Source organism: Arachis hypogaea, chromosome 4 (genome assembly GCF_003086295.3).
Source record: "Arachis hypogaea cultivar Tifrunner chromosome 4, arahy.Tifrunner.gnm2.J5K5, whole genome shotgun sequence".
NCBI classification, from domain to species: domain Eukaryota; kingdom Viridiplantae; phylum Streptophyta; class Magnoliopsida; order Fabales; family Fabaceae; genus Arachis; species Arachis hypogaea.
In genome coordinates this window covers 1,274,656-1,295,237 of record NC_092039.1, presented here as the reverse complement: position 1 = coordinate 1,295,237, position 20,582 = coordinate 1,274,656, and the positions used below count along the sequence as shown (strand labels likewise).

General features: G+C 33.6%; 2 protein-coding genes across 3 annotated transcripts; one reads left to right on the top strand and one right to left on the bottom strand.

Annotated features, from left to right (window-relative positions):
• Positions 1-7,164: 7,164 nt before the first annotated feature.
• On the top strand, positions 7,165-11,157 carry LOC112795615 (hsp70 nucleotide exchange factor FES1). Of its 2 annotated transcripts, XR_003198921.3 has the most exons (8): positions 7,167-7,445; positions 7,882-7,973; positions 8,089-8,239; positions 9,395-9,522; positions 9,629-9,787; positions 9,862-10,047; positions 10,716-10,981; positions 11,060-11,157. XR_003198921.3 is itself a non-coding variant. In XM_025837634.3 (7 exons), exons 1-7 carry the CDS (start codon positions 7,265-7,267, stop codon positions 10,926-10,928), a joined length of 1,110 nt encoding a protein of 369 aa, XP_025693419.1. In that variant the 5' UTR covers positions 7,165-7,264; the 3' UTR covers positions 10,929-11,157. The 2 variants fall into 2 exon arrangements, 1 of the variants encoding a protein (XP_025693419.1); XM_025837634.3 differs by having other exon boundaries at positions 7,165-7,445; positions 10,716-11,157.
• Positions 11,158-11,280: 123 nt separating this feature from the next.
• On the bottom strand, positions 11,281-19,813 carry LOC112795612 (lysM domain receptor-like kinase 3). Its single transcript, XM_025837630.2, has 12 exons — positions 18,816-19,813; positions 17,377-17,410; positions 17,273-17,280; positions 16,991-17,152; positions 15,505-15,698; positions 14,820-14,909; positions 12,859-12,952; positions 12,625-12,776; positions 12,447-12,541; positions 12,160-12,298; positions 11,833-11,931; positions 11,281-11,739 (listed from the first exon to the last, which is right to left on the bottom strand). Exons 1-12 carry the CDS (start codon positions 19,450-19,452, stop codon positions 11,575-11,577), a joined length of 1,869 nt encoding a protein of 622 aa, XP_025693415.1. The 5' UTR covers positions 19,453-19,813; the 3' UTR covers positions 11,281-11,574.
• Positions 19,814-20,582: the final 769 nt, after the last annotated feature.

Sequence of the window (20,582 nt, the reverse complement as noted above, 5' to 3'; positions counted from 1 at the left end):
GCGGGTGAGTCCAAATTCTTATAAGGGATCTATTTTAGCAGGTCCCTTGATATGGGATTTTTTTTAGGTATTGATCTCAAGAGTCTTATAACGTAGCACCCTCTCTAAGAGATGACATACTAATCGCTCCACTTTGTGGCACTTCACTCAGTGATATTTTACTCGGTCTTTTGCTGGTCAAAACCCCTAGGTAGTCCTTTCCAGATGGTTGACTCTCAATGAGGGTACCAATGTAATGAGCTACAAGATCTTAGAAGAACCATTACCACAAAAGCTAGCTCTTTATAAGGCACTTTTTTAAGTGTTGGGCTCTTGTTAATAGACTCTTTTTTGGGTATTAGTTCCACTAGACTCATAACATAACCGAAAAGTGAAATATATAGATTTATTGTTAACCAGAGTGAGACTGTGGACAGATAAATTAATTATATTATATAATATATTTTAATAAGTGTTCTATTATTTAGAGATTGATTAGATAATGTATAAACTAATGTTAAATTTAAATTATTTATATTAAAACAATTTTGTAGAATATTTATTTAATAATTTGTATATCATTCTATATAATTATTCAACTAAAAATAATATAAATAAATTAAAATATAGTTTATTAATTTAAAATTTTGAATTTATTTATTTTTAAAAAGACATAAACCTTTTATATTAGAGTTGTATAAAATTACATCTTTATTTGTTGCATCTATTTAATATAAATTAAAATAGTTTATTAGTTTAAAGATTTGAATTTATTTATTTTTAAAAAAGACATAGGCCTTTTATATTAAAGTTATACAAAATTACATGTTTATTTGTTGTTTCTATTTGCTTTAGTTGTCCTACTTTGTCTTTTGTCTTTTGTCTTTTTATATGCTGTTATTGCAAATAATTAAAAAGAAAATTAAAAAATTAAATAAAAATGAGAAATACCAAAAATATAATATATTAATTTTATAATTATGATATATTTGAATATACCTAATAAGAAGATGTGTCAAAATTTATTTTTGTTTAGAAAAATAAATAAAAATAAAAAATACAAAAAATATAATATAAAATTATGAATTAATTTTATAATCATGATATATTTGAATGTATTTAGTAAAAAAATATTCGATTTAAACTTACTTGGAAGTTGAAAGAGTAAGATAAGATAGATATACTATTAACATGTATAAGTTGTAGAATTTTAATATTGTAACTAAAATTTTTATAATTATTATTATTATGATACTTTTTAATGTATATTTATTGTATTTAATTAGTACTTTATATTTTAATAAATAATAATAAATAAGAATTTTCGCTTTTAATTTTTCTAAAAATCTATTCTTAATATATAAAAGTAGATATATAAGTTTACCGAACTTTTTAGTGACAACTGTTTATCTGGAAAATTAGTGACAACTGTTTCTTATTCTGTTATTGTGGAAGGACAACCTTATGGTTTCTTCAAACCAAATAGAGGTATTCGACAAGGAGATCTTCTATCTCCCTATCTTTTTCTTTTCTGTGCAGAAGGTCTCTCCTTCTTGCTACACAAGGCAGAACAAAACAGACTAATTCAGGGTCTTCAGATACATAGACGATGTCCCAAGGTCAACCACCTCCTCTTTGCTGATGATTCCATCTTATTCTGTAAGGCTAATCTTGAAGCATGTTCAAATATCCTGCATTTATTGAATTCTTATGAAAGTATCAGTGGCCAGAGGATAAATCTTAATAAATCTGCTGTATTCTTTAGCCACAACACTCCATCCACTACTCGTACACTACTAGCTAACTCTATGAATATTAATCATATTGGGGCTCAGGATAAATACCTTGGTTTGCCTTCTACAGTCTCTAAATCGAAAAAGGCTTCTTTTAGTATGATCAAAGAAAAGGTTCGGAAAAGAATCCAAGGGTGGAAGTGCAATCTTCTATCGTCAGGTGGTAGACACGTATTGCTTAAGGCAGTGGGAGAAGCTATTCCTATTTATACATTGTCTTGCTTCAAGTTGCCTGATGGTTTAATCTCAGAAATTCACTCTCTACTTTCTCAGTTCTGGTGGGGACAAAAAGGTTCTGAAAGGCGGATGGCTTGGATTAGCTGGGACACTATGACTCGCCCACGAAAAGAAGGAGGCCTTGGATTTAAAGATCTCAGAATCCAAAATCTGGCGCTTTTAGGCAAACAGTTTTGGCGACTTGTAACACAGCCTACTTCCTTATTATCCAAAATCCTAAGAGGTAAATACTTTAGCAATGGTAATGCTATAACGGCAGAAATTGGAGTCTTACCTTCTTGGGGATGGAGGAGTATACTGGAAGGCCGAAAGATTGTTGAAAAAGGTCTTAATTGGGCTGTGGGTATTGGAGAGAATATCCAAACCTTTGAGGATCCTTGGCTGCCTCCTCCGTATCATTTAATGATTTCTGACATGCCAAATAGACAAGCTATTGCTGAGTTGGTTCCAAGAGTTAAAGATCTAATTACTGAAGATAGAAATTGGAATAAGAATCTTATTCAAGAATTATTTCCCCAAGACGTTGCAAACAGGATTTTGTCAGTTAAAATTCAGCAGAGTAGGGACAAATTGCAATGGGATTTGAACAAATCCAAATAATATGATACAGCTTCAGGTTACAGAATTGGCTATTTATTTTACCATCCGCCTCTGGAGCTTTGCCCTAATTATATGCAACAGAAAAAGCCGTGGATTGATCTATGGAAGTTGAACTTGCCTCACAAAATTAAGCTATTTATCTGGAAAGCTCTCCATGGCCGGCTCCCGGTGCTTGCTCAGATTCATCACCGCATCCCATCTATATCACCAATATGCCCCTGCTGTCATGAAGCCACCGAAACAGTCACTCATTGTTTGATCGATTGCTCTAGAATTAAAGATGTATGGTCTCAGAGTTATCTTCGTGATTGTCTTCCCCCTCAGAGTCCTAACGACTTTTGGACATGGTGGATTGCATCAACAGAGATGCTTAACCTGTTGAAGAATGATGACCGTAATCCTCAATTGCTTGCCATCATTTGCTGGAACTGCTGGAAAGCTCGCAACCAATTGATTTTTGAAGGTTCTACTTCAATGCCGTCTGCCATTCTAGCAAGCTCTGTCAAGTTGCTCCGTGAAATCCAAAGAACTCCCAGTTTAGGTCGTCATCTCTATGAGACAAGCTCTTAGTTGCATTCAATTTGATTTATCATTCTTTCTTCTTTAAGATTTTTTTCGTTTTTCAACCTTGCACCGTTGGATGAATACCTTCAGTGTAGTGTTTTTGGGAAATCCCCACCTTTCATTATGCTGTTCTGCTTTTGGACATCTTTGTATTTCATTTTTCAATAATTAATGAAATATAACCTACTATCTTTGGAAAAAAAAAATATGATGAAAGGAATGGTATATAGCTTAGTTATGGGGGTGTATGGTGATTCACTGGCGTATGATGGCTGTCCAAGAGAAATCGGACCGTCCGATTTGAGGTACTGAAAACCATGGATCCGATTTGTGTACTAGCAGAAAACCCTGGGTCCGATTTCAGAAAATCCTGGGTCCAATTTGTGTACTGGCAGAAAATCTTGGGTCCGATTTCAGAAAATTCTGGGTCCGATTTGTACCCCTTCTCTCTTTGCAATGAAATCGGACCCTCCAATTTGTGTACTTTCCACAATTTTAAAAAACACCAAAAATTACAATGTTAAGGTATATCACCACTCCTACTTCCATAACAAAAAAAATTAGCCTAAGTTTACCCACATTACTTTTAAAACATCTTTTTCTTTCTACTAATGCCATGTCAGCAACATCGCTTACTTGGCAAAATATTAGAATCAACCACTCAATTTTTGCCAAATCAATTATTATTTCCAAATCAACAAAAAAAAATACAAAAATACAAAAATTTGTAATCAAATTTATAACCTATAAAGAGCTAAAGACATTGAATCCATATCCATATATTTATTATATCTCACTGTTATAAACAATACAATAAATTTACACCTCTAATAATTAATTTATTTATTTCCATAAATAACTCATTAAATATAATAAACATTCATATTACCAATGTAATAATAATATTATTAATCATAATAAATTTTACGTTACAAATATTCAAATTCCTTACTCAATGTAGCATCATTTTTTGGACAATATCACCAAACAAAAAGACAATTAGTTTATCAAAGTTCGCGTAATTTATCTATGGAAAACATTAACACCCACAAATGAAGAAGAGTGTCTTTGCTTAGAAATGATTATTTTAGATGAAAAGATACAAAACAAATATATTTATTATATTTTTAAATTGAATTTATGAAAAAAATATTTTTTGTATTTTAATATCGTTAAAATTATACTTCTTTTAATATGCTATTCATTATTCTTTTTTTAACTAATTATGAATTATGATTTACTAACACGGCAGGGAAGAAAAAATCTATAATATAAAAAATTATACAAATGATTTGTATAAGCCAATTAAATGTATAATGAAAACAAACTTTTTAGTCACAATTGTTGTGAAAGAAATTAAAGATTTAATTTTGAACATTTTCCAAGACTATTTTGAATTTGCAACACTTGAGACATTGTCTAACAGAGTGGGTCAAAGAAAAATACTAACAGGTAATTTTATTTTATACTATTTCAATTGTTCTTATTAAAAATAACTTATTCAAAAAAAATCTCCACATTTTTGTTCTTTTTATTGTAGATGTCATTGGAAAACTACATCAAGAGACTAAGAAAAAAGAAAATCATACAAATTCAAGATACATTTTTGGAAGAAAAACATACATGCAAAAATAGAACAAACAACAAAATAGAGAGTGCATACAACTCAACAATTCATAAAGAACATGCCTTCACAAAAAGCTCGACAGAAAGAAAAAAACAACAATTCTAATAATCACCAATAAAAAAAGGAGGACGAGCGCCACATAAGAAGACTAAATTCATCAACTAAAACAAATGCAAAAATCAAACTATCAAATAAAAATGTCACTTTATACAACTTTAATATCCAAATCTTTTGTATTACAAATTATTTTAAACAAAACACCTTTTAAATTTAACTTTGGTTTATACATATTTAATTTAATTCTATAAAACATAACCATTTTTAATATTTATTATATACTATCATTAATTTACTGTCCGCACATTGCGCGAGTCTCATTCTATTTTTTACTAAAAGATAATTGTTTGATTTTTAAGTTTTGCTAAATCATCTAAGTTGCTGGTGTGATCTCATTAGAAGAGAAACACATAACTTAGATTTATTGTATAAAAAATTGATATCAACTTTTACATAATAATAACCAACTTGGGTTAGTTGAGTGGTCGTTTAAACAAGTGTCGGAGGTTCGAATTGGCCAATGACAGACTCTTAAACGGAGTTCAAATCTGTGATAAATTAGTCCTTGACTTGACAAAAAAAAGGGTAATTGATCTATGATGAAGAATTATCCAAGAGTACCTGGAAGAAGAAAGGGAAGAGAGAAAAGTTGGAATTTGGTTACCGCAATGAGCTAGTGAACAAAGTGCTTCAGGTAGCCATTAGTAAGCTTTTCCCTTTTGCTCCTTCTCAAACCATTCAACTGTCCACTGGTGTCAGTTAACTACACTTCATTCTGGGATGGTAGTGCATTCTCCATTACATTACCCTCTTTAACTACACTTCATGAATTCTTGAGACTTGTAAGAGCCTTGTAGGTAGCCATCCTTATGATGCTATGAGTGGAAGTGTTGTACCAGTACTGTGCCCATGGCAACATAGACAACCGAATCTGTGGATTGTCATAGCTAAACTTGTTCCTTGGGCCTTAAATAACTGCTTCCAAAAGCTGTTAATAAATACCCTATCCCTGTCTGACACTATAGATTTAGTAATGCCATGAAGTTTTCCCACATTCTGGATAGCTACTAAAACCATGCTTCATGGTAAGGATGAAAATAGGGCAAGTTAAGATATATTGTTTTTACCTTTTAAATATCGCTTTGTATTTTTAATATGGGGGTAGAAGGTGGTGTTTTTAAATAAGGTAAAAATTTTGTGTGTTTTTGATTTATACGGATATTACAAATTTAAGAGTCAGATTTATGGTGTTTTAATTTTTTTTATATAACCACAAATTTGAGGGTTATATTTGTGATTTTAATTTTTCTTTTTTAAAAAAATACAAATTTGATAGTCAGATTTGAGTTTTTTTATTTTAAATTTTTTTCAATAACAAATCTGATCCTTAGATTTGTATCTCTGTGAAATCTGACCTTTATATTTCTCTACTCCCCAAATTTGAGAGTCCGATTTGTTACTCAAAATTTAAAAAAAAATCTATATACAAGAAAAACACACCAATAATCCATGATGATGAATTACACACAATTTTTTTTCATATAAAAAAAATTAACCTTTAACTATTAGTGAAGAGATATATTTTAAATTTTAAATTTTAAATTATTTTATATATTTTGTTTATATTTTTTGTTTTTGATATTGGAATAGTAATGCTATTTTTTTAAAATGTGGACTAATAGAATGTTATTCTCAAATGTGAAACTATTTAATTAGAGGAGTAAAAATCAGATCATTCAATTTATAAAATAGAAATCAGACTGTTCAATTTGTGACAGATACAAAAATCAGACTGTTCGATTTATGAAAAATATAAAAATCAAACAAAAAAATTTAAATTCAATTTATATATCTTTTACACTTTTAAAAAATATAAAAAATTATAATATTAAGATATACCACCACTTTTATTTTTATACTAAGAAAAAGCACCTTTTATTTATGTGAGACTAAATTAATCGATACAATTTAATGATGATTCACCAATAAACGGTGCATGCTATGATACCTATATATATTTGTCTAACTTACTAAAATGAGATAAAATTTAATATTTAAATTAAAAAATATAAAAGTAAATTATTTTTTAATATTTAAAACTTACCATAAAAATAACTTCGACAATTACGACACCAAAATTACAGGCACCAGAAAATTGGCCTAAACTAATAGTCTGGCCAATTAAAAATAAACTACACAAACGCGCATCATCATTTCGAAATCTCGCCGTTGGATCTTGGAACGAATGGTAGGGATTGATCTACATGACGTGTCAATTAAAAAGAAAAGTTTGAGGCTCTCTGAAGTGTGAAGTATAGTTCTGCACTCCTGCTTATTAAGAAGCAAGAAGAAGGAGGGGGAAACTCTAAAGTGCCTTGTTAGTTGTTTCTTTCTTCACGTTTTCCGAATGGACCGAATATGCCTCACTCTCCTGCTCTTCGTGGCGGTGGCGATGTGCCGCGCAGACACCAACAACAGTTCCGGCGGCCTGTTATTGCCCACTGATGCGGTGGATTCTGTTTTAGTTCCGCCTGAAAACTCCGACGGCGGCTTTTCTTCACTGGACAGCATGTTAAACTGGGCTATAAGTATGTCAACTTATTTTTTTATTTTGCTTTTCATATTTATGTAAAATCACCAATGCTTCACTTTTGAGTAACTTTTTGAGAGAAAATATCCAGTTTAATCCATGAAGTTACACTCGAATCGAATCTCAATCTAGTTCTTGAAATTTCAATTGCCTCAATTTAGTTCCTAAATTTTTTAAATTTTAATCACATTAGTTCTTGTGGTGATTTCTGTCACGGAGTTAATTGAAAAATTTTGAGACTAAATTCAGGCAATTGAAACTTCAAGCACTGAGGCTCGAGTGTAACTTCAGGACCACTTCAGGACCAAACTGAATATTTCTTTTTGGTCAATTTGAATGTTTTTTTTTTAATTAGAAAAGAATCTCAACATGAAAAGTTGGAGGTGAATGTTTAATGCTGTAAACGATTTTTCTTTGTTATTTTGGCAAATTAGGTAATTCGGATCCCGAAAAATTAAAGGAATCTGCGCAAGCTCAGCAACGGCTCTCACCAAGCGAGCTCCAGAAACGCCAAATGGAAATCAAGGTTGGGGATGTTTGATGTCTCAATCCATTCGAACATTAATTGCACTTATTTTTGTGATATCTGGTGTTTGTTGTTTCTTTGTATTGTGATACATACTTTTTGGCTGTTAAAACAGGAGATTATGGAGAAAACAAAGATGCCTTCGGACGGGGAACTAATGAAAATTGCTATAAGTGACTTGAATAACAAGTCAGCGTCATTGGAAGATAGGTACCGTGCTTTACAGGAGCTCTTAGAGCTCGTGGAGCCAATAGATAATGCAAACGGTATGTGTTTTGTGTTAGGGTAAAGTATTTTTTTTCTCTAACATGTTTAATTTGATTTAGTTTTGTTTTGAACGAATTCGATTCATTCAATTTTGTCCATAACGTTTTCGATTTATGTCAAAATTATCCATGGATGTTTTCGATTAGTTCCCTAATGTTTTTGATGGAGTTAACATTCATGTGTAATTTTGACACAAATCGAAAATGTTAAGGACGAAATAAAATCAAGTTAAACGATAGGGGTATTTTTGAAAAATTTCTCAAACGTTAGGGAGAACAAGCATGCTTTACCTTTTGTGTTATTGTCTATGTTTTCATAACCCTGAGGTGTACCCCGATTACATTAACTTCCCTGTGGTTAGTGTCTCAGAGATACAAATACAAAGACAACGGATATAGAAAGTTGTATGTAGGAGAGTGAGAGATTGTGAGATTGAATACAGTGTGCATCTTAGAAGGAAGTTCATTAGTGTCTCTACCTTAGATAATGAAAAATTAAAAACCATTTTTGCTGCTTGAAGTGTTTATTCCCAGAACAGTATCCATAACTTCATGTCAATTCTGGTAGAATTGGCTGCTATTATAGTCATAAATAAAGTAATTTTATTTGATGTTTGCGTTTAGGCCAAATTACAATCACCTCTCTTGAGGTTTCTAGAAATTCAACTGGACTTCCCCTTGCGAGAGAGAGTTTTTATTTTCTAAAAGTCCTCGAGAATTACTCACAACCATTGGAGTAGGAACTTCAAAAACAAATTGAAAAGAGAATCAAATACTGAATACTTTTGGAGAAATGAAGGAAATAAGTGTGGGAGTTTGAGACATTAGTGGATCCCTCTGTTATATATAATGCGTTAGAACAAATAATAGGTTCCAATCTTCCATTGTTTTGCACAATGCATTTAATACAACATATCTTCATCTGATTTTCTTTCCACAAGTCTTCATTTTTTTATTCTATATGTAATTGATTTGTGTGATGTTGCTTATAGGTGAATCCATTATGGGTAAGGATATAAACTGGCATATTCGCCTACCACTTATAGCACTAAAGAAGAAACCTAGACATAACTTCAAAGATTGCCACAATACAAAATTATTTCTTTTGTTATAGAAAAGTAGTGTATTTCTTATAGAGATTTATGCATCTCTCAGATTTGCACAAACTTGGGGGACTTGTCGTGATTACACAGGAACTTAATCACTCTGATCCAGGCATAAGGACAATTGCTGCATGGATCCTCGGGAAAGCTAGTCAAAATAACCCAATTGTGCAGCAGCAGGTATGCTTTTCCTCTGATGATGCATTCAGTATTTGGAAGTGCATTGGTTTCTAGAGAATGATTGAAGCTAAGCAATATAAATTAACATTCTAAAATGTCAACTTAGGTCTTGGAACTCCAAGTACTCTCTAAGCTGATGAAAATGGTAAAGTCTGATTCTGTAGAAGAAGCCAATAAGGCACTATATGCAGTTTCAGCATTAATTCGCAATAATGCTGCAAGTCAGGAGAAGTTCTATGCTGAAGCTGGAGGTTGGATGCTTCACGTAAGCAGAAATTTTTTATGATAATTTGATGTTGACGTTTACAGTTTCGGTAACTGAGGCTGGTTTATCTATAGGATATTTTGAGGAATGCTAATCTTGATATCAGACTACGGAAGAAGGCTGTGCTCCTATTGGCCGATCTAGCAGCGTATCAACTAGAGAATGTAGACAGAGATGGACCACCTTTTTTCAATGACCGGGATCTGTTGAAGTCGGTAGTTGATTTAACTGCATCACCTGATCTTGATCTCCAGGAGAAGGTGATTATTGACATGGCATCTCATATTATCTTTTTAATTGTTGGAAATCTGCTTTTGTGTTGCGTGACTATGATGCTATTGGAAAATGCAATCCTTCATTTAACATTTTAAGATTATTTCATACTGGACTAGTCATTTAGGCTTAGTTTGGTAAAGTTTTTATTTTTCAAAAGTACCTTATAAAAGCTAACTTTTAAAAGCTAGCTTTTCAAAAGTCGTAGCATTTATGTTTGATAAATTAAATTAAAAATGACTTTTAATAAGCACAAGCAACAAGTGCTTTTGGCAAAATAGTTTTTAAAATTTAAAAATACTATAATAGACATTAATGTAATAATTAAATTTAGATATTAGTTAATGTATAATGTTATATTAGACTTTTTAATTTTGATAAACACAAGTTAACTTTGAAAAGCTCTTCTTTAGATGCTTTCAAAAGTATCCTAGCTTTTAAAAGCTGCAAGCACAAGCACCTCTTCGAAAAGCTTTAGCAAACCAAACCTTTAGTCTAGTCACATGCTTATTCCGTTAGGTTTCCATGGATTGACCTTGGGGGTTGTGCTTACCTTCTTTAAATATCTTGTCTGAAAAAAGGAGCCCATTTTGGGGTTCATGTTGAGCTTTCTTGATTTGACTTTGTGGCATTGCTTCTGCCATGTGTTAAACAGGCTCTTGTAGCGATTAAAAGTTTTCTGCAACTAAGGATCACTGAAGCTCTCGTTTTCAGAGATTTTTGTGCTTTGGGCAATGCACTGAATAGGATGAAGCAATCGTTGCATGATTTGATGGCAGACGAGTATCAGAGAGACTATGTGATGGATGTGGAAACCCTTCGCATTGAAGTGGAACAAATTTTCCATAAAAAACTCGTAAAGCAGTGATAGAGTTCACAATCCTGTGTGATCATAATGACGCATAATTATTCAGTTTCTAGGTTTGTATCATTATTTAATGTTTTTTTATACCTTTTTTTCCTTTAGTTTTCTCACAATTTTGATGTATCATATTACAGGGATTAATAACTTAACATCAATCTTATAGTTGTGTATACCAAAAAGGAAAAAGAATCTATGAACGAGACAATCCAGAGTTGAGAGTTGTTATCGACAATTGTTCATTTTACTATCTTATTCTATGTTATCGACAAATGTTAATGAGATTTTGATTTTAACAAATCATTCCTCTGAAGTTCAACATAGGTAGTTGTTGATCTGCTCATTAGTAAGATTGTAATTAACAAAGAGGCAACAATATATTGAGATCAAATTGGATTTATTACACAGCTTTTAAAGGGATGAATGTACCTGGGCATAAACATACATATCTCAATGGCTTATGTACTATGTACATTGCTTGAAATTAATGATGAAAATGTTAACCTCACCACCCTTTCTACTCTGTTCAGACTAATAAAATTTTAAGATGTACAAATTCCTCCTAGTTTTTACTGATGTGTTTCAAGAATTCCCGTGTATTCTGAACTTACCCAAATTGTTTACATGGTCAAATGTTCGGTGTCGTATCATCCTATCTTCCGGACATGAGATTCACAAGATTTTGGTTTTCATAGAAGGAGCCAACATCCCAATCATCAGTAGTTGAAGAAAGTGTCATTAAGGCAACAACAATGGATCTCATACTCGGACGCAGTTGGGGATTGTCCTGTGTACAAGCTTTCGCTAGATGCGCCATCTGGAAGCCAAATAAGTCATGGTAGATTGAGGACTTGAAATCATTACAAAATAAATAAATGCTTAAACAGTCGAATCAAACAAATATTCTCACTTTGCGAACTGAATCAATAGGGTAGTTTTCCCCAAGCCTTGGATCCACTAGTTTACAAAGATCTTCTGTAGGATCAGGCTGACTAAGAACTCCTTCAAACTGCATTATAAAAAGAATTTTAATATATTTTACTGTGATTAGGCAGTTACTCATTGCAGAAAATAATGAAAAGGACTAAGAAGGCATGTGGTTCATGAAAATTTTCAAATTCGTGGGAATGGTAAAATCATTCCGATGTAAGGTTTTTAGTGTAAAATTTCCAGGAATGAAGCATTCTTCTAACCACACCCCTTAATTGTAAAAATTGAGTGAAGAAATTATGATCACCAAAGCGACAAGGCCCTTTGAGTCAGCAACAGATTCGCTTGTCTTGACGATAGCTTCCTTAGCTGAAATAAGTTCAAAAAGAACTACTCCAAAAGCATACACATCTACTTTGGGTGATACATCTCCATATTGAGCATACCTTCAAACATAACAGTGGTAATTACTTAACTGAATTCCAATGAAATCAATGATTTCAACCTCAAATAAATGCACTTGGCAAACAGATTTGATTAAAAGATCTAGCATGACTAACAACACTCGTACTGAAAGAGCGTAAGTTATCATACTCTGGAGGCATGTATCCAAAAGTTCCGACAAGACGACCAGTAGGAAGTGATGAGCTTCCAACTTCCGTCAGTTTAGTCAATCCGAAATCGGCAACCTACAAAGATGAATATCTTATGAGTATCTATGATAAGGATCCAAGTAATAGAAATTAAGATAAGATCTGAAAACTTATTGAACCTTTCCGCGGTAGTTTTTATCTATTAATATATTTGCTGACTTTATGTCGCGATGAATATATACAGGCACTGTATGCTCATGAATATATTCAAGACCTCTGGCAGAATCCAATGCAATTTGAACACGGGTAGCCCATGGCAATGGCTCTCTTCCTGGCAATATTATCGCTTCAGCATTAACTCAACAATTAGAAATACAGTATTTGTAAATAAAAATCACATGAGCTGATCTAACCAGAACCGCGGAGATGCTGACTCAAGTTTCCATTCTCAATGTACTCATAGACAAGGAAAAGCGAACCCTCGATACTATATCCAATCAACCGCACCTGGATGGTAATGAAGAGTTTTAGAGACACACCCCAAAAGAGTTTGAGACTTTATAATACAAAACACATCTCCATTGAATCCTTGTGCAGACTTACATACACTAAATATCGAAGAGGAGTGACAAACGATGTCAAGAAGTTCTCCCGACAACATATTTTAAGAACAATATACTTAGAAGGTTTTGTAAACAGAAGCAAGCAGTTTATGCCTAAATGTTGGTGAAATGGAAAGCAAACGAACCAGTGGAAGGTCAAATGGAACTGAATTCCTCAAAAGAAAGCCAAAGACAGCAAACTGGAAAAGATTGGAACTACCACAAACAAATTGGGGAACTGGAACTGCTGAAAAGAAACCCAACTAGAGTGCAGGACAGACAGGAATGCTAAAATGTAGTAGAATATATGAATGACAAAAAATAGGCAGAAAACATGAAAATGCAATTGCCAACTTCAAGGGAAACACAAAATCAAAATTTGTGTTACCAATCATGATTTATAGGCAAAAGGGGTCCATAAGATCCAAAATCCTATAAACAAGTACCAGTATCATCCCAGATATCCTGGAAACAAGGTCAGAGAGCTTCCAACCACCAGAACAGATGTTGGAAGACAAACAGATATCCAGGGGGGGGGGGTTGACAAACAGATGTTGGAGACAGATAAAACCATAGTACGCTGTATTCCATCATCCTTCTGTTTTTCTTTTGGTGTTAAATAAAGATTTAAAATTGGAAATGGAAGTAAATTGAACTTGCGCGGAAAATTAAACAGCTTCTGAGAGGTACTGATATGTGTCACTATTAAAGAAACCGAGAAGAGCTCCAATTACCAGGGTAAAAGCATATTTAATGAAAGGAAAGAAAAAAGAGATGCAGACTGCAGGCTCCCAACTCTCCTATGACTGAATCCCCCTTTTTCCTTGCACCTTATGCTTCCTATCTTAAACTTCGTGTATCTTTCATAATTCACTTGCACTCCCGTGTAAGGGGCATATCAGTTTTTGGGATAGTTTCAATAACAAAAAATAAATAAAGACAGCCCGGTGCACAAGTATCCCGCATTAACGCAGGGTTGGAGGAAGAGCCGCACCCAAAGGGTGATTTGTATACAGCCTAACTTGATAATTATATCAATGGCTGTTTCTATGGCTTGAACCCTTGACCTTGACGTCACACAGAGACAACTCAACCGTTGCTCCAAGGCTCCCCTTCGATGGTTTCAATAAGAAACAGAAACAAAAAAGAGTAAATGGTCAAATTCATCCCTAAAAGATCACTCGGTCTACAAATTGGTCCCTGAGTTTTTTTTAATCAAGTTCATCTTTCAAAGATTTTAAGTTGGTCATATTAGTCCTTCCATCACTCCTGTTGTTGAGAGCGTCAGAATTTGCTGATACGACATGTTAAATGACATCATAGCGCACACCTAAAAATCTTAATAGGCTGCTAAGATGATAAGTTTATGAAATTAGATCAAATCAATTCCAAATTGTGGAATTTCAATGCCTCAAGGTCCCCCTCAATTCAGGATTGATTTAATCTAATTTCATAAACTTGTCATATTAATAGTCAATTAGGATTGTCAGATGTGTGCTGTGGTCAGTGTGGAGTCACTTAATGTGCTACATCGGCAAATTTTGACGCAATAGATAGCATTCACCAGTAACAATATTCAGTTAGTTACTTGTATAATATAACAATTATGGATGGTGCTCTAATCTAATTACTAAACACATATTCTAGAGGAAAAAAGTCTATGCAAAGATATTACTAGATCTCATCACTGACATTATTAAAACTATTCTGATGTCACCTGCATGGTACACAATTCAGAAACACAATACTTAAAATTTTGAAGCATTTAATACCAGGTTTAGATGATGAACACGTGTCAGGACTTTCAATTCTGCAAGAAATTCTTTTGATGCTTGCATATCCATCTTCTTGATTGCAGCTTTCTGCAGGCACAGAATATTGGCTGTTATAATGAGAATAAGGATTCTATATATAAAGAACACTAGGGAATGGTTCTTAAGAACCAAAAATACTTTGATCCTTGTAAAACATTACCAAGCATTGTAAGGCATTGATACAGAATTTATAGTCATGATGCATGATTATGAATTTCTAGACTCATGATACATCCGTTAATTTAATTAATTTAATAACTAGCTCTAGGAAATAAGGTCCTGCACTAATTAAGAATTACTTCCTTTTAAAAAGGCACTAGGAACCAACGTTTAATTAAGTTACAACTCTTGATTTATCCCAATGTTACTTCACAAGAACTGGTTTGCAAGTTACAATAAGACCACGACATCTTTTCATCCACTTTCTGCCATAATTCGAGGATATCTATCTTCTTCATAAATCAATCTTTCTATCAGTTAATAGTAAATTTTATCATCCATTTTCTTTTGACTAGCAAGGAGCAACTACTCTAAAACAAAATCCTTCATTCATCAAATATGACAACCTCCGCAAACAAAAACAGTAAATAGCAGGTTGAAACTTCCTTAAAATTGCTTCGATAAGATGAATGTGAATACTAACCTCTCCCCTCAGCTCTGCATAGTAGACAGCACCAAAACCACCTTGACCAATTTTATTAGCCAAATTGAAGTTATTCGTGGCAGTTGCTAATTCTTCATATGAAAACTCGACTGATTTGTCCACTGTTATGCCTGTGATGGTACCAGGCCCAGCAGGCCCTGCAGCTTCATAAGCAGCACTACGCGAGGTTTCATCTAAGAAAGACAAGCACCACATCACAAACTTTAGTTATGAGGGAAAGGAAGTGAATGTTGTAGAAGGTTCCAACTGTTGATGTTTCATTGAAGATTATTAGGGGAATTATTTGAAGATTGAAGCCTCACTTTCAGGATAAATATCTTGACATTAGTGTACAAATTAGTGTAGATTATTTCCTATTTAGTTTAGCTGCTATTGCAGGAAAGCAGATTCTCTGCTATCTATATTATGAGGAATATTTCCCCCCTAATTCTATGAATAGTTTAACAATCCTGCTACGTTACCAACAACATTTCTGCCAACATCTGCCAACTCTTATTTATAACTGTGTTTAATAGAAGTGTCTTTGTGGATGTGTCTAATAAAAATGTCTTTTTTATGGCTGTGTTTAATAGAAGTGTCTTTATAGATATATTTTTTGGATGTGTTTCTTTATATGTGTTTAAAATATAATAATTAATCATTGTTGGCAATAAGTTGGCAGATAATATGTTGGTACCCTATACTTTTCCATAGTTTAATGTACAGCTGTACCCTCTGGACTATTTATTTGGCCACTGTTCTACTATCTGAAATATACAAGACACAATTTTTACACCAACAAGGGCAACACAAAAAGGTTAGCAGAGAAATAATTGTTGTGGCAAATAATTTGAGTTACAACAAAATATGAGAGCAGGAACAAATATAGAAAGTTGGAATGACACCTAAAGAAACGCTTATAGAGACTTAGCAAATGTGGCTTCATGATGTCAAATGGAAGGTATATTGCTAAATATGGTAGAGCGAGATCAAAAAAATATAAACTGTAGGAGGGCCATTAAAACAAGGCTGATCTAAACAGATTCAAAACGAAACCAATTCAAACAAGAATAGCACACATCTCATTCAATGTATGCAAAAGATAACATTAAATGGAATCTGAAATCTAGATTCTTTGCCTAAGATTTTTTGTTTAGTGTCACAAATAATTTTCTAGTAACAAAGTTAACACACTAAGCTAGAACATATTCTATGTAAAAGACAATGATAACAGCTTTAAATAGTTTATACTTTCAACATTTTAGATTTCATTTAGATCAGGGACATCTGAGCTACAATTGAAAGGATGACTGAGGTTATTTTGGTTAGATATATTTTAGTAAATGTGAATGAGGTTTATTTAGTTATTAATTTCAATGATTAACTTTTTCAAGTCAAGTATACGTTTCAGCACTGTATCATTCATCAGCATCTTATGTTAGTGGAAAGAACGTGTTTGAAAGAATATAAGTAGAGATAAACATACCTTTACCATCTTGTCTGAACATTGGTTTGGAGTCTTGTGAGAGCAATTCTTCCCTCTGCATCTTTTTTTTCCTGAAATATCCAAAATATATACCAACAGCCACTAATAGAAGACCAGCTACTATACCAATGGCTATGCCGGCAATAGCCCCAGCAGCAAGACCTGCTTATATAGTATCAAATTATGAGCTTAAAGTAGCATTACCAGCAGCTTATATTAATATCATATGAAATGATAATCATCCTCACAAAAACAACTTTCCAAGAAGAAAGAAAGTCAGACCTCCAGAACTGCAGAAGAAAATAATATGATATTCAGTCATTTTAGTCAAATGAAAGGTAAAGCAACTACATGCAGATTGCATAACAAGTGCTGTAACAGTTTACCTGGATGACAAAAACACAAAGCTACCATTTTGATCTGTAAAATGACACAAAGAAGTAAGACATTTGAATAGAAACTGAAGTACCTTGGAAAATGCTCTGTGGAAATAAAAATGATGTTTGTTAGCATCAAATGTGCTTGTGCTTCAAGAATGTAACTATGGAAATGATCAAATGTGTTTGATTCTGATCTTATATGAACATGAACGGATCAAGAAAAAGGAAAAAATAGCAATTCCAAAATCATTGTTGAATTAATATTAGGCTCGAGTCATTCTACTATTGTAAAAAATTAACTGTAAACTAATAGGCACTGTTGTCCCCTCTTTTGGCATTATTTTTATTCACAACTCAAGGAGAGCCTATAATTAAATAATCAGGGCATCCAATCAAGTTCGACTTAATAATTGTTGCAAAACAATGCTGAAAAATGAAGGCCGGCATCTCCTAAGTCCTAACCCACACGAAAAATTAACACACAATTACAAAATAAAAGCCGCTTTTAGAATAACGGATAGGGTGGGACAAGAGACTGAAATTGAGACACAGTAGAAAATGAACACTAGTGTCCTTTCTTATGATAATGTATTTAAGTCCCACTGTGTCCAAAGTTACAAACTTACAATGCAATATGTACACGGTACGCTATAGTATAATAATTGGTACCTTCTTAACAAACGAAAAAATGAGAAGCAAAAAACCTATTTTATTCACTTCTCTTCTTAGTTTGGATCCACCCTTTTAACTTTTCCTATCTTCACTTCTTTCTTTAATCTCTTATGGACTTGCTTCTTTGTTTTACCACTTCCTAAATCCAAACATCCATAGCTGCGGTTTCGCCTTTTATGTTTATTAATTTTCCTCTAAGTCTTAGTCTGGGACCAGTACTGTCACCATCATTAATGGTAATCCCATAGGCAATTCAGTTAGCGAAAAAGCGTTGGTAAATTCACGAAACTATGACCATGTCTCTCCCATAGTTACATGGAATGCAATACGTTTCCGGTATAGGAATGGGTTCACAGTACGTGGTACGCCATACATAAAATATCTTTGTGAAAAATATACATGTGACGGTTCGATACATAGATAAATTGGTACACAGTAGGCTACTTAATTAGTAAATTCATGTAAATACAGTCTCTCCTATCTTTGTCTCACCGCAACCAAAAATATTTAGGTGGTGTCTGTTAGAATATATTAGAATCAATTAGCATTGATTAGAATTATTTAGCATATTTGAATATTTATTATAGAATATTACGTCTTTATTATTTTGATTTTGTGAGCACCTATAATACCATTCTATACTGTATCATTCTAAACAACTCGAATACACACAAACTTTTTTCTACTCTTCTCTCTTACCTTTCTAAGAATGTCAACAAAAACAAACCAAGAGCACTAAAGAGAACCAAAAAGGGTATTTGAGAAAGGGTTACCTTTGCCTGGAATATAAACAAGGCCAGAGCCTTGGTTGAAATTGACAGAGGGATTGTACTTCTGAAGCAAGAAAGCGTCAACACTCTGATTCTTTGCCACAGCCTGTAAGGTGTCCCCAGGCCTAAGTGGATACGTGATGAACAAACCATAATTCGCCACTTGTCTGTTCCCACAGGAGCAGTTAACGGTAACGTTAAGGGTTCCAGTGTCAGGGATGTTGTTAGGAGGATAACTGTTGAACTTCCTCAGCCAATTCACGTTCGTCAAATTGGCGTAATTGTTAGTCGCCACATGCTCGTACGTGTCCCCGCTCTGAATATCGTACTGGAAAGTGTGACCTAGAAACTCGCCGTTGATGCAGTCGCATGGGAACGGAACGTTGACTCTTATGGAGGCTTGAACACTGTCCTTGTTGGGAATCGTGTCTTTGTTGTAGTTGACTATGTCGTTTGGGTCCGAGAGGACGTTGGATTTCATGATCTCTGAAACGTACGTCAAGTTGGAGCCTGTCCACATGTAGTAGGAAGCTAGAGCTAGGGGACAGCCCTTGCTGCACTGAGATTCCGCGCCGTAAAGAACGCAACCCAGCAGCAACAACTGCAAGAGCACAGATACAAACCTATGTCTGGGTTCCATCCAGAGAGAGAGACAGAGAAAAGAAGAACGAAGTGTTGGGTTGGGGTTGGTTGATTTGGAAATGTGTTCTTGTGTTCTGCAGAGTTGACCAGGTGAAATGAAGTTTTGACGCGGAAAGAGAAGGTTGACAGTTCCCTTTTTAGTTTTTGATTCCGATTTAGTTTTTTCTACTCCGCAGGCTTGTAATTGTTTGAATGAGTCTCCACCATTTTCAAGGTGGAATCTTATTATAAATAAAAATTTAGTCACCTCAATTAAATTATTTAATTATTTTTAGTCTATATTAAATAGTTTGTCAGTGTACTATTTGAGTCTGTATAAGATGTCGAAGACAATGATAAAGAAGTTGATTTTGCTACAGAGAAAATTTTTATGGAACAAGAAGGAAGGCAGACATGAAATGGCACTAATCAAGTGGGAAGTGATTCAGGTTCCTAAAAAGTTGGGAAAATTAGAATAGGTGATGCCGTGATAAGGAACACAACTCTCCTTTTTAAGTGGTGGTGGCGTTTCTCCAAAGAAGAGTGCCTGTTATGGAAGAAGGTTGTGTGCTCTTATCATAACTTGAACCCGAATAGGATATTGTCAGCTCAGATATTGCTTAGTCGAGGAGGTCCATGGAAGGATGTCTCTCAGTTGCAGTCTAAGGACCATAATGTGAGAGATAAGATGATTGCTAGGTTAGCTATGGAGGTGTGTGATGGAAGGAAGACTCGATTTTGGGAAAATGTTTAGTTACAAAGTGGTTCGCTTAAGATGCGTTTTTTAAGGCTTTTCTCTATTTTGATTATAAATAACTTTTTTACATGTCAAGTGACATATGGTGTACTAGGTGTCACTGACCTAATACGTCAATCAATCATCTTGTGACACGTGGCATTAACCTACCATGTCATTATGTCACGTGACACTTAACGTAACACGTCATCATCTAACTAACGTAATGACCAATTTGACTTGTTTTATCTTTTAAAGACTAATATGACTAAAAAAAATCTTTTGAAAACTAATTTAAAAAATAAGTGATCTTCCAAGACAAATTTAACTATTAACCCAAAATTTGGACATTATGGATTTTTTAGTGTTTTATGTGTCTTGTGTATTTACTTTGCCAAACATAAAACGTATAT

What these genes read in the sequence shown, in the direction of transcription:
- LOC112795615 (XM_025837634.3), top strand. Translation starts at nt 7,265, where the DNA reads ATGGACCGAATATGCCTCACTCTCCTGCTCTTCGTGGCGGTGGCGATG. An exon ending in CATGTTAAACTGGGCTATAA is followed by an intron (nt 7,446 to 7,881) that starts GTATGTCAACTT and finishes TTGGCAAATTAG; the next exon opens with GTAATTCGGATCCCGAAAAA. An exon ending in GCCAATAGATAATGCAAACG is followed by an intron (nt 8,240 to 9,394) that starts GTATGTGTTTTG and finishes TGCATCTCTCAG; the next exon opens with ATTTGCACAAACTTGGGGGA.
- LOC112795612 (XM_025837630.2), bottom strand. Translation starts at nt 19,452, where the DNA reads ATGGAACCCAGACATAGGTTTGTATCTGTGCTCTTGCAGTTGTTGCTG. An exon ending in ATAAAAACTACCGCGGAAAG is followed by an intron (nt 12,542 to 12,624) that starts GTTCAATAAGTT and finishes TCATCTTTGTAG; the next exon opens with GTTGCCGATTTCGGATTGAC. An exon ending in TTTGGATACATGCCTCCAGA is followed by an intron (nt 12,299 to 12,446) that starts GTATGATAACTT and finishes TTATGTTTGAAG; the next exon opens with GTATGCTCAATATGGAGATG.